The 12,907-nt window shown below is 29.0% G+C and overlaps 1 protein-coding gene across 1 annotated transcript; it reads left to right on the top strand.

Annotated features, from left to right (window-relative positions):
* Positions 1-4,886: 4,886 nt before the first annotated feature.
* LOC128952441 (homeobox protein six1-like) lies at positions 4,887-9,740 on the top strand. The gene is made up of 5 exons (XM_054297841.1): positions 4,887-5,751; positions 8,540-8,862; positions 8,961-8,982; positions 9,066-9,101; positions 9,189-9,740. The coding sequence occupies exons 1-5, from the start codon at positions 5,450-5,452 to the stop codon at positions 9,643-9,645; spliced, it is 1,140 nt and encodes a 379-aa protein (XP_054153816.1). The 5' UTR covers positions 4,887-5,449; the 3' UTR covers positions 9,646-9,740.
* The last annotated feature ends 3,167 nt before the right edge of the window (positions 9,741-12,907 follow it).

The raw sequence follows: 12,907 nt of genomic DNA, 5'->3' as shown, positions 1-12,907 counted from the left end.
CAAACAATACCGTGTAATTCACTACTAGTTGTCATTGTAATAGTCTATGTATTGACTGTATGACTGGCAACGACTTGATTCAGCCGTCTATTCACCGATTTATAGCCGAATCCAATGGTATATATATATTGAGCACCTATTCATGTGGTGCACAAAAGCGTGACTCAATAGGTAGGCGTGCAATGCCTATGAGCTGTTGGACTGCAAACAACATGTGTGCACTCAGTAGACATCAATTGATACCTTCAATGCAATACAAATTCAATGGCTTTTCTCATTGGACTTCATATAAGATGTGATTTCTTGTTTGGCAATTGAAGACCATTTACTACAAAAACATGAGATTTTGTATGAATTTCTCAAGTTTTATGTCGAAAGATGTTTATGGAGAGTACAAGAGTAAGAGAGTGAGTGAGTGAGTGAGTGAGTGAGTGAGTGAGTGAGAGAGAGAGAGAGAGAGAGAGAGAGAGAGAGAGAGAGAGAGAGAAAGAAAGAGATGATTGAATGAGTTGGTGTGTGTGTGTTGGACTGTAAGGGCGGTAATGATAGTGGTGTTTGTGTGTGTGTGTGTGTGTGTGTGTGTGTGTGTGTGTGTGTGTGTGTGTGTGTGTAGTGTTATGAGTGCAATGAATGCGTGATTCAGAGTAATTGGCAAATGTTTTCAAAAAAATGTTTCTCTTTGCAAAAGTTGTGTTAATTTTGAATGAGAACTGCTATATAACACATATAATGGCTTCGAGACTATGGGTTTAAAAAAAGTTTACAAAAAAATAGTTAAAAATTGCTTGTTTTTCTCACCCAAATTAAATAGCATTGCGTGACCACTTTGTCTCAATCCTCAACTATAACAACAAATAAATAAAAGAAAATACATTTCTTTAGCAATTGTCCTCTCACTCTAAGTGTTGCAATCAGTGGCTATGATAGGCAACACTTATTATAATTCAATAGTCATAATAATAGTTAGTATGTGTTTTGGCGACACACGGGTTCGCATCCCAAACAATATCAATAATACAATGAATAGAGAGCTCATAACATCTCATGAGAACTACTCAGTGGTTATTTGCCCGGAGCTCACCATTCAGTCTTCAGTAGACATAAATAAACCTTTGAAACTGTAAAAAGTTGTGAACACAGCACGAAATATATATAAAAATTATCACAAATGAGAACTTCCTCTAATGTTATCCAGATGTTTATGTTTTCATTAAATGTCTCCACAATATCTCAAATGTCTTTCTCAAATACACGTATATATCAATATTTTATATAAAAAATCAATCGGAAATTTAATAATAAAAAAAATAAAAAAAAGCAATTAACAAAAAATGTATTTTAGTAAAATGTTAGAATTGGTAAATATATATAAATATATAAAATATATTAACAAAATAGAAATCTACAACTCTCTTTTTTTCTCTCTCTCTCTTTAAAAATACAATTAAATGTTTATTATATTTTTATGATTTAGTACAACCCATTTAAAACATAATAGTATTTTAAAAATTGGTGACCACTTGACAATCACTGTAATGTTTGCATTTTGTTTGCACAGGTGATAATGCTTTTACAAATGATAGACATACTTTTACACATCAACTAAACGTATATTCTTTGTCATATATATTTCTAGGAGTAATAAATAAATATTATATATAAATGTGTCCATACTTTAGTTTATGTTAACTGTAATATAAAATGTTGGTATTTAACAATTTTAGTAAATAAAAATAAATTATAAAAATATATTTACAAATGATTGAAGTGCACAGTAGGCCGTTCACAGGCCAAACACTATTTCTATTTAAAAACTTATAAAAATTTAAAGTCGAAAGTTTTGATATAAATATTGTTATGTATTTGTAAAATAACAACACTTACATAAAAACAGTAGAATAAGATTAAAGGACTATTGTGTATACATTAGGTGTATATAAGGTATATTTGATGCATAAATATTCTGCATTTTATCTATACGGTATAGACTATACCTGCATTTTACCTGTGATTTACTCATTTTAAACAATTAAAATGTTATCTATACATAAGCTCTCTCTCTCTCTCTCTCTCTCTCTCTCTCTCTCTCTCTCTCTCTCTCTCTCTCTCTCTCTCTCTCTCTCTCTCTCTCTCTCTCTCTCTCTCTCTCTCTCTCTCTCTCTCTCTCTCTCTCTCTCTCTCTCTCTCTATCAACAGAGTTATGCCTAATTTATAGTTAACTTTGTTTATGTGTTCACCAAAAACGATGAAAGAGATTTATTTTAAACGTTTTTTAAAGAAAACAAGAAAAATGTTAGTTTAGAAAACATGAGTTTAACAAAATGAAAGTTTACAAATTTGAATGAAATTGTGTTATTTTTTTGCGGTTATATCAGAAAAATAATATGTAATTTTGAAACCGGATATTAAGCTACTTTAATATGAGGTTTGGTTACCAAACATATATAAAAATGTGGTTATATTATAACAAATATATAGTACTTTATTTTCAAATATATTTTTGATATCGATATTTAGTTACTCGTATAATATAAATAGTTAGTATTAAATAGATTTTAGTGGTCTACTGATTGCTTGTTATATACCTTTAACTCATTGTGTATAACATTAGTTGAACACAAAGGTTTGGCTGGCAATTGAACAGTTAGAGAATGTGTGTTGTGTTCTGTATGTATGTATGTATGTATGTATGTACAGTATGTATGTGTGTGTGTGTGTGTGTGTGTGTGTGTGTGCAGAGGACATACAAAAATTGAGTATAAGCTAAACAAACGGTGCACTTAACTCATGTTGAAATTGAAACTTTACTCTCCTATTACTACTACAACTATTGCAGTCAATTCATTGAATGAACGCTAACTTTTAGCGAGACATGTGAGAGAAAGGACAGACCTTTTGCAGAAAGAAAGAAAGTGAGAGAAAGAGAGAAGAGAGAGAGAGAGAGAGAGAGAGAGAGAGAGAGAGAGAGAGAGAGAGAGAGAGAGAGAGACCTGCTTATAATAAACACATATTTGGTATATTTGTATGTATGTCCCGATATACAGTATATACAGTTTGTATGGGCTTTGATAATAGAGTCGATGTATAGATGTATTGAATAAAAGCCGGCAGTAAAGGGCCTGAAATGTGTTTACATAAAAATGCGAGAACAAGCAAAAAGATGTCTAATCAATGGCACTGTTATGTATACTATACTGTACTGTATGTGTGAATATGAAGTGTATTTTTATGTTCATATATTTAAAAAGGAAATACAATAATTGAAAAGCATTTTATTCATACGTTTTTCCATTGGAATTGGAATTGTGTGGAAAAACTCAAAAGAATTGATCCGTTATTGAGAGCCAACAGTTCTGTTGTGAACCCAAGTGCTGAGTCCTCACTCCCTGTACTGAGTCCTYACTCCCTGTACAGAGTCCTCACTCCCTGTACTGAGTCCTCACTCCCTGTACTGAGTCCTCACTCCCTGTGCTGAGCCCTTCTCTAAACGCTATAAAGTCATCACACAATTGACGAGTCAAGTGAAGTGGCTTTTTGTCAAAACAGCAAAATACTGAACAACTGAAGAACACTTTTTATTTTTGACTACATTTTAGTTTTTGTTAATAATTTTTATCATTACTTTCACTTATTTATATTCCCATAAACTAACCGGAAATTTACACTAAGAAAAAGTTTTTATACAAATTAATCACATTCTGAATATTAGTAGTGATATTTGAATTTTGACAATCAATCCGGTTTGTAATCATTTTATTTTTAATAAATGTTTACTACAAACTACTTGAGAACCACATCATTAACATTAATGAATGAATTTAATTTATATGTAAACTTAAATAATAAAATGCATTTATAATTTGAACCGTTTAATATATATATATATATATACATATGTATATATTTCATTTTTAGTGTATATGTGTTGAACGATATGCGATAACAATTGTCAAAATAAAAAATGTTTTTAAGGAATTACAGAAACAGTGTACGAATGATATGATATAAGATAATTAGTGTTTTCCTATGAATTTTGATTAAGGACTCAAACATTTTTTTCAAACATTTTTTTGTTAACTCTATTTGTTTGTACAAGTGTTCAAATTTCATGACACACACAACACCAATACATGACTCCCATTACATACTCTTTTGATTTAAACACAAAACTCTCTCTCTCTCTCTCTCTCTCTCTCTCTCTCTCTCTCTCTCTCTCTCTCATTCACTTCAATATGTGTTACTATTTATAGCATACATTATCCACACATATAACTCTTATAATGCTTAAAAACATTGTGAGAGAGTTTTTACTTATCAATACAGAAATTGCTATTAATGCAAAATGTTTTATTTTAAAAATTTATATTTGTGGGTAATTTCAAAATTTTAATGTTTGTTATCTTTATCTTATATTTATAATAATGTTTTAAATATTATTGTTATTATTATATAAATGTAAAGTCAATTTATTACTGCAATCTATGATTCATATCATTCAACAATTGATTATTAACTCAATTATATTATTAATAGAGTATTATGTAAAAAAGCGATAATAAAACTCAATTTCCTAAGTATCTAATGTTGAAAACATATAATTATTATATATACTGTATAGCATATGCTGTGTTATAGTTAGCATCAAATATAATGTTTAAAAAATAAAAAATGTTAAGAAATAATAAAAAAGTACTTCCATTACAATGTAATGAAGTGTATGTTTGTATGCGATTTCTGTTATACTATGGAAGCGGGCGGTGATCCTTAAGCTCAACGATTTTTTGAGCCAATAGTAGTGTCGGTATTATTATTGAGCAGCCATTGAGTTATAAGGGAACGACTGATGGAGAGTCTGGTACACACCAGAGCACTACAGTTGCATAATGTGAGGCACGGCCTGCGCTCAACCAGATTAAGCTTCGTATGGGATATGAGTCTTATTTTTAGTGTTCATTGTGTATATGTCTGTTCTGTATGTATTTGCTTCTCCATCACTGTCTACCCTCCGATACCATGAGTTTTTCAGTTCAGCCATTGCTTTCTCAAAGAAAATAACAAATTCTTGGCTCAAAAATAGTAAAGAAGTGGTATTTTTGTAACAAACAGTCACTGCATTAGTATAATGTCTTAGCATTGCTTCTGAACCGACTGTTGCTTACCTTAAGCCGCGAGGCTTTTAGATATTAATCAACAAAATATAAATATTCTTTAAGAAAAGTTTGTATATATTCTTGACTTTCAAATAATAATAAAAACAAAGACATTTCGAGTGATAATTTAGTTTTAAATCCGACAAAAGTGTGGACCGACTCTAATGATTGTGTTTTGATTTTAAAGATTCTTAAATTCTTAAGAGTCTTTTTATTGTTTTTATCTGATCCGTCAAAGAAGTATATTTTCGACCACATTTACACCACAATTAATGATTGTCACATAAATTATATTTGTGATGATTGTCGGACATATGAGTGATGTGTCTGCCATCCAGATCCCTGGATTGACAAGTGGACATCTATCAGGTCCACCCATCACCGCTGGTCTTACCTCAACTGGCTGTCCAAACCCACAATCACCGGCAATGATGCCATCATTTGGTTTCACCACAGAACAGGTCGCATGTGTTTGTGAAGTACTACAACAGTCGGGCAATATTGAAAGGTTGGCCCGATTTATTTGGTCATTACCCGAGTGTGACCAGGTTCAGAGGAATGAATCAGTACTTAAAGCTAGAGCACTGGTAGCTTTTCACAGGTAACCAAATTTGATGCTAAGATTTACATTAAAATAACACTAAACAGGCTTTTCTTTGCACATCTTGTTGTCGGCCTTGCGATCGACCCATACATATATATATATATATATATATATATATATATATATATATATATAATATATACAAACACTTGAATTCATTTACAATTTCAATGAAACTAAATATTCCTAATATATTATATATACATGTAATATATATTAAATATACTATATATATATATATATCTTATATTTCTGCTAATTTATAATGTTTTTATTATTAATAGCTCTTGTCTTAAAAGATTCATAACTTATTAATGCATTACAACAGCAATTGCCTGGAAATCGTCGCAAACTATTTTTCGGGCATTAATTTGCTGTTTGAGATCACGATTTAATTTATTTTTTATTTAACGCAAATAAGTAGTGAACAATGCATTCAATAGTTCATTGAATCAATTGAATAGCTTTTTTCAACAGTGATCATCATTTATTTTTATAATTTTCATTCAGTTAACTATTAAAAAATTAAATATGTATTAATGCTTTTTTGATCACTTTATTTAATGCGTGACTTTAATTCTCATAAGACAACTATGAAAATCTATTATTAAGATTTTACACTAACATAAAACTATACGTTATTTTATAGAGTGACTAATCTTATCTCTTGATTTTTATATCAATGAGATATGAGTTTTAAGTATTTTAAAGCATAGAAAAAGTCTGAAAAGAGTTTTTTGTAATCAAATTAATATCTCAATCGATGGCATTCAGCTGTAAATAATTACAACCGATTTATATAAACTTTGATTAAAGTTTATTAGCATTAGTTTTCTGACCATTTGATTAGTATTTTTATAAATATAATTTAACTTTATTTTTATATTTTATTTGCCTTTTTTGATACATAATGTTATGTTTGTAATGAATGTATAAATTTGAGTGTCTTTTTGAGCCACAATTTATGTTTTCAGATCCCAATTGATGTTTGACATCATTTTTAACCTTCAGATTAAAGCAATAAATTTCTTCTCTTTAAATTAAATTGACTTTATTTATGACATTTAATACAAATGTTTTCATTATTTTTTCTTATAGTTAAATATTTGCCACATTTCATTTCATTGAAGGAAAAAAATGAAACATTTTTACACACATATGAAAATTACATACACTTTTCACTTAAATTATATTTTGTGTTAATAAAAAAACAAAAAATTTTAGCTAAAATGATAATTTTTCAAATGACTATCAATTCTATTAAATAAGGAATAAATTATTCTCTAAACGACTAATCTTTAATTTATTTTATATATTTTTAGTTTTATTTTCTATTTTAAAACTATTTTAAAATCCATTTTGAACGTATAGATTACTTAACTAATTTAAATATTGACTATTAAAAATGATAAATAATGATTTTTATTCAATTTATCTAAAATTATGATGATGATTATTATTATAATTATAACGAAAGAAAACTGTTTAAAAAAATAGTTTTTATATAATTTTATGATTATTTCAAATCAATGAATTTATGAACAAAAATGATAATATATTACAGTTTATATAGTATTTGGCAATAAGTCATTTATATCAATGATTTCTGACACGAAAATAAGTAAAATAAATATATAGTAATATAAAAAAGCATCGATTTTGTATTGATTAGAAAAAAGCATTGAAGTTAAACTATACAAACATGTTTTTAATATTATCAATGAATTTACTATTAATTATTTGATATTTTTTAATAATGATACAAAGTAATACAATAATACTGAAAAAATTAAATTTAAACTAATTAAAAATAAGAGTATATAAATGTACATATAGTGTATCAAATAAAAAATTAGCAGATAATAAGCTTTTATATGATATTTACAATTTTAACTAAACATTACTTAAAATTTGATAGTTATTTATACACAATTCAAATGAATAACTACAATTAATTAATTTTCATTGATATATTTTATTATTAAATTAAATGTTACAAAATAATTTTCATTTTTAAAATAAAAATTTAGAGGTATTAAATAATATTGAATTTTAATTTAATTAATTTTTAATCAAACAATATTTTGTTATATAAACTTTAAAGTTGTAATTTAAGAATAATACAGATTATTTTACATTTTATAAGTAACACATGTATATGAAATATTAAATTAAATTAAAATAAAATATTTTTAGTATTATCGATAGCTGTATAATAATAATAATGATATATTATTAATATAGATTTAAAACATATTCATTAATATATAAATAATTAAATATAATAAAATATTAAAATTATAGAATTAGTATATTTTTAAAAGAAGATTAAACAAAAAAAGTTAATTCAAATTGTTTATCACAATTTATTTGTTTACCAGTAGCTATATTTGAAATTATCAAAATATTAAAAACTTATATCATAAAAATGCTATATTTCAAAATATAACAAAAATATATTTATAATACTGCATAATATAGCTATTTAGTTACAAATATGTCGATATATTATATATAAATTTTTATGTATATATATATATTTAATTTAAATAACATCTGTGTTTTTAAAAGCAATGAAAATCAATCACTTGTAACGAAAGGCTTGAATTAATTTAAACATAAACTCGTGATAATATGCTATATTGATTAATTTTTTTTGTAAACATTTAGCGATTATATTGCTTAAATTTATGCATTAAAACATATTTAACTAAAATTAAATAACAAAATAGCAAATAACTTGAAAAACCAATGATATATATCTAAATTTACAAAACATATATAGAGGGCAATATAAAGAACTGTACAGAATTCTGGAAAGTCATACGTTTAGTCCTTCATCTCATCCAAAATTACAAAACCTTTGGCTCAAAGCTCACTATATAGAAGCTGAAAGACTTCGCGGACGACCATTAGGTGCGGTCGGAAAGTACAGAATCCGACGGAAGTTTCCGTTGCCGCGCACCATATGGGACGGGGAAGAGACGTCCTATTGTTTTAAAGAAAAGTCCCGAAATGTTCTACGCGAGTGGTACGCTCACAATCCATATCCCAGTCCAAGAGAAAAGAGAGAACTGGCCGAAGGCACCGGACTTACCACTACTCAAGGTTTTTGATTTTGTCTATTATTAACTTTGATTTAAGATTTGAATTTCTATAATATTAATTGTTTTTTTAAATTTTATTATTATATTTTTTTTGTTTAGTAAGCAATTGGTTTAAAAACAGGTTTGTATTATATAATAAATTATTGTTACTTAAAATACAGTTACATTTATGTTTACACTTAATTTCATTTGTGTTATAAATAGGCGACAGCGAGATAGGGCGGCTGAAGCTAAAGATAGGTATGTAATGTTGAATACATTTGCAAATAGGGTTTGCACTTATTTGTTACGATATCTATATACGGAAAAATCTATGGTTTATTACAGAGATCCCAATGATAAGTCCAGCTCCGGGTCGGGTATGAAATCTGGTGCCAAAGGCCTTAACGATTCGTCCAATTCTGGCAATGATAGCGACGATTCATCTAATGAAGCGACTTCTCTGCGGACGAGCAGTGGTTCCGATCATATAATTCATAGCATGGCTTCTCATCCTTCAAACCCCAGCCATCAACAGCTAAACTCTGTGTCAGTTGTGAGTCAATCGGCAGCGACGGCCACCCAATCATCACTATATCATGGCTTTCGACTTAATCATCAGCACATAGCCGCTACCATACATCCTCATGGCCTCCATTCTCATCATTTGGCAGATGTGGCGCCGACAGGACTAGTCATGCACTCCGGCGGCTCATCGGCCGATACAATGCTTCATCTGAGTGCAGTGGCCGCCGCTTCCGGACTCGACTACGGGTCCTCTATTGTAGGCCATTCACAACTTTGAGAGACCAGTTATGTCTGAATATACATTCCAACAGTTAAGTTAGGATTTGAACAAACAGTAAATACCATGTATTATATCAATTAAATATATCCTAAACACACATATATATACATATATATATATATTAATTATTATTAGCCAATTGATATAAATATTATATAATTAAATGATAACAGCATATTATTTGTTAATAATATTATTATTATAATTATTGGTAATTAACTGTTTGGAAACAAATTTAAAATCAGAAATATGAAAGTCATTACATTATTAAAAACATTATTAGATATTTATTTATTTCAAATCTATGATTATAATGATAATAATTATTGTAATGAATTGAATAAGTTTTCCAACCTATATATAAATGACTCAATTTTTATCTGTGAATTAATTTTATGGTGATCTTTTGGTGATTTTAAATAATCCCCTCTTTTTGTGTAAATTTAATTGAATTATTGATATAAACCAAATAATTATGTAAACAAATACAATATAAACAATATATAACTTATATATTTAAAAAATGTCGTTTTATTATTTTATATAATAAGATATTTTGTTGGTATCAATAATGAAGGAAAAAAATTATTTGACGAGAAGTACGACTGCTATGAATCTCCTAAGTCTTGTGTTAATATATATTGAAAGTTATAAATAGTAATTGACTTAAATATAGCATCTGATGGCTGCTCATTGAAAGGAAAGGCATAGAAAGCTGACTGTAATGTTAAATGATGTCTACACTACTGGAAATACCAACATTTTATTTAAAAATTTTCTTAACTATACTATTATATATTTCACGTTTGTTTTACAAAACAAAATTGTTTGTATTTAATAGTAGTAATAGCAATGTAAAAAGCATTGTGATAGAAAAGCAGCACAAATTCATGTCAATATTGAAATTATAAATTACAATAATTTTAAATTGTTTGAAATACAAACAAAATTATAGAACCAATTGTTGGTTTATATGATAGTCGACTGACAAACTTGATTGACAAACGATCGGTTGTTAAGTATTGGAGTCACACTTTGGCTGAACCACTATCTTAACATATATTGATTATATATATAGAGCTACTGGAGCTGCACTTAACACGAGCGCTAACAGCTCCGGTAACCTGTAATCAGTGTGGCTTTTGAACATAAGACACCCCACAACCCATCGCAATATTATGTTTATTTATGCCATAACATCAAACATATAATTTAGACCTACTCTTAACTTTTTAATAACGGTCTTCATCTTTGGTGGTCATACCTTAATAGACAGCTAATTGTAGAGTCATCGCAGTTATTGCTACCCATCTCCAGGCGCTGTCGTATTCCGATCACAACATTCACAAAATACTTGTCTATACTTGTCTTGTTTACAAAATATGTGCTCAGAAAGAGAGAGAGAGAGAGAGAGAGAGAGAGAGAGAGACAGAGAGAGGTTGATTTATTTTGTATCAATACATTGAATATATAAACTTTTATGTTTGTCTGTACATAAAATAGGCTAATATAGCAATGAATTCTCTTATATTATTGAATACTATGAATTGATTGTAAAGAAACAGGCATTCATTGGCCGTAAGTTCACCACAATTGAGATGCTTTTATAAGATAACAAACTTTGAATATGTTATATGTTTTGCATCAAATGCTTCATCCATTGCTATCCAGTGTTATGCCGTCTACGGCCTCTCAGTTCCAGCTGTGCTACACTATATACGCTTATATTTTGCCGCAACAAAACTAAACTCAACTACAGTTTGCCTAAAAAAATGTCAAATATCTGTACATTGGGTGTACATATGCCGCGCTTATTAGGTGAGAGATATTGTAATCCGGTATATATAAGATAATTTCACTGACAATAAAAAGATTTCTTCAATTTCCATGTGTACTATGTTTGAAGCAAACGAGCTCTGGTAGTGATGGTTATCACAGATACTCTCAACAGTGCTCTCATAAAAGGTTACTCTTTCCACAGCTCACACACACACACACACACACACACACACACACACACACACACACACACACACACACACACACATACATACATACACACAATATATATAACTCTCTTTCCATTCTCTGATTGAACTGATAATGAATTTGTAGGCATTTAAAGCTTATGGCTTTTTTGGGGCTAAACTCTCGTTCACGGCTAAAGAGCACCCGTTTTATGAGAAACAGCTGTAATTGTCCAGACAGTCACTGCCAACACCATAACAGTTAAGAGAGAAATTTATAAACAAAATATTAAAAATTGAACAAAAAAATGCTTGAATTTGTAATTAGTTTGCGATAAGAAAACTGCTAACGAAATGGCATTTATCTATACTTAACAATCTGTAATGTAATTTGAACTTTTCATTATTTATTTCATATATAATATATTTATATGAATATACTGTATCTATGAATTATGGACTTAACAAATATTTTAGACAGCGTCGAAAAAGTCGCTCAGAAAAAATATATAATAAATTATTATTATTATTGCTATTATCATACAAACATTCAACTGTGCTTTTATGTTCAAAATATATTTATTTTATTTTTTGTTAAAAAGCAATTTATAAATATATATATATAGGTTTGTTTGATTTGTGTTTATTAAATAGTGTATCAAAAACTGGAATTTTTTGTTGTTTGGTATTTTGTAGACTTGAATTGATATTATAAAAATTAAACAAAAACAAAACAATTTTGTTGGTATTTTAGAAAAAGATTAGTTCATAAATTCATGGCTGGGATTGCAATTGAAGGCATAACTGGTGTGTGATGTGCCATATCTAAAGCATTAGTCTTTTTGGCTCTCAAACCAACATTAGTCGAGAGTTCAGCTAAAAGTGTGTTTCATGTCTTGAGTTCCCATTTCTTTCACTTTTTGCAATGCTATCCCTTCTGGGATTACAGAAGCAACTCAACCAATACATGGATGAAACCAAACACCAGAGCATCCGTTTTGCAGTACAAACTCACAGTCACTCTTTGATATTCAGTCACACAATTCACATACACTCACAGCAACCCCTGAACCCCATATTTACATGAAATGCCAATTCACTACTCCTTAGTCTTACAGTCCACATATCTTTGCCAAAATCTCTCTCTCTCTCTCTCTCTCTCTCTCTCTCTCTCTCTCTCTCTCTCTCTCTCTCTCACTCACTCACTCACTCACACACACACACGTCTCACTCAAATAGACTGTCTCTCCCTTCTCTCTGAACTCGACTTTACATTTTGGCAAACATTTCAT

This window comes from Oppia nitens, unplaced genomic scaffold, assembly GCF_028296485.1.
Source record: "Oppia nitens isolate AA-2021 unplaced genomic scaffold, nextdenovo-longstitch-racon4-pilon3 scaffold1_pilon_pilon_pilon, whole genome shotgun sequence".
Taxonomy (NCBI): Eukaryota; Metazoa; Arthropoda; class Arachnida; order Sarcoptiformes; family Oppiidae; genus Oppia; species Oppia nitens.
The sequence above is the reverse complement of the archived record's forward strand: the minus strand, read 5'-3'. Positions and strand labels throughout refer to the sequence as shown.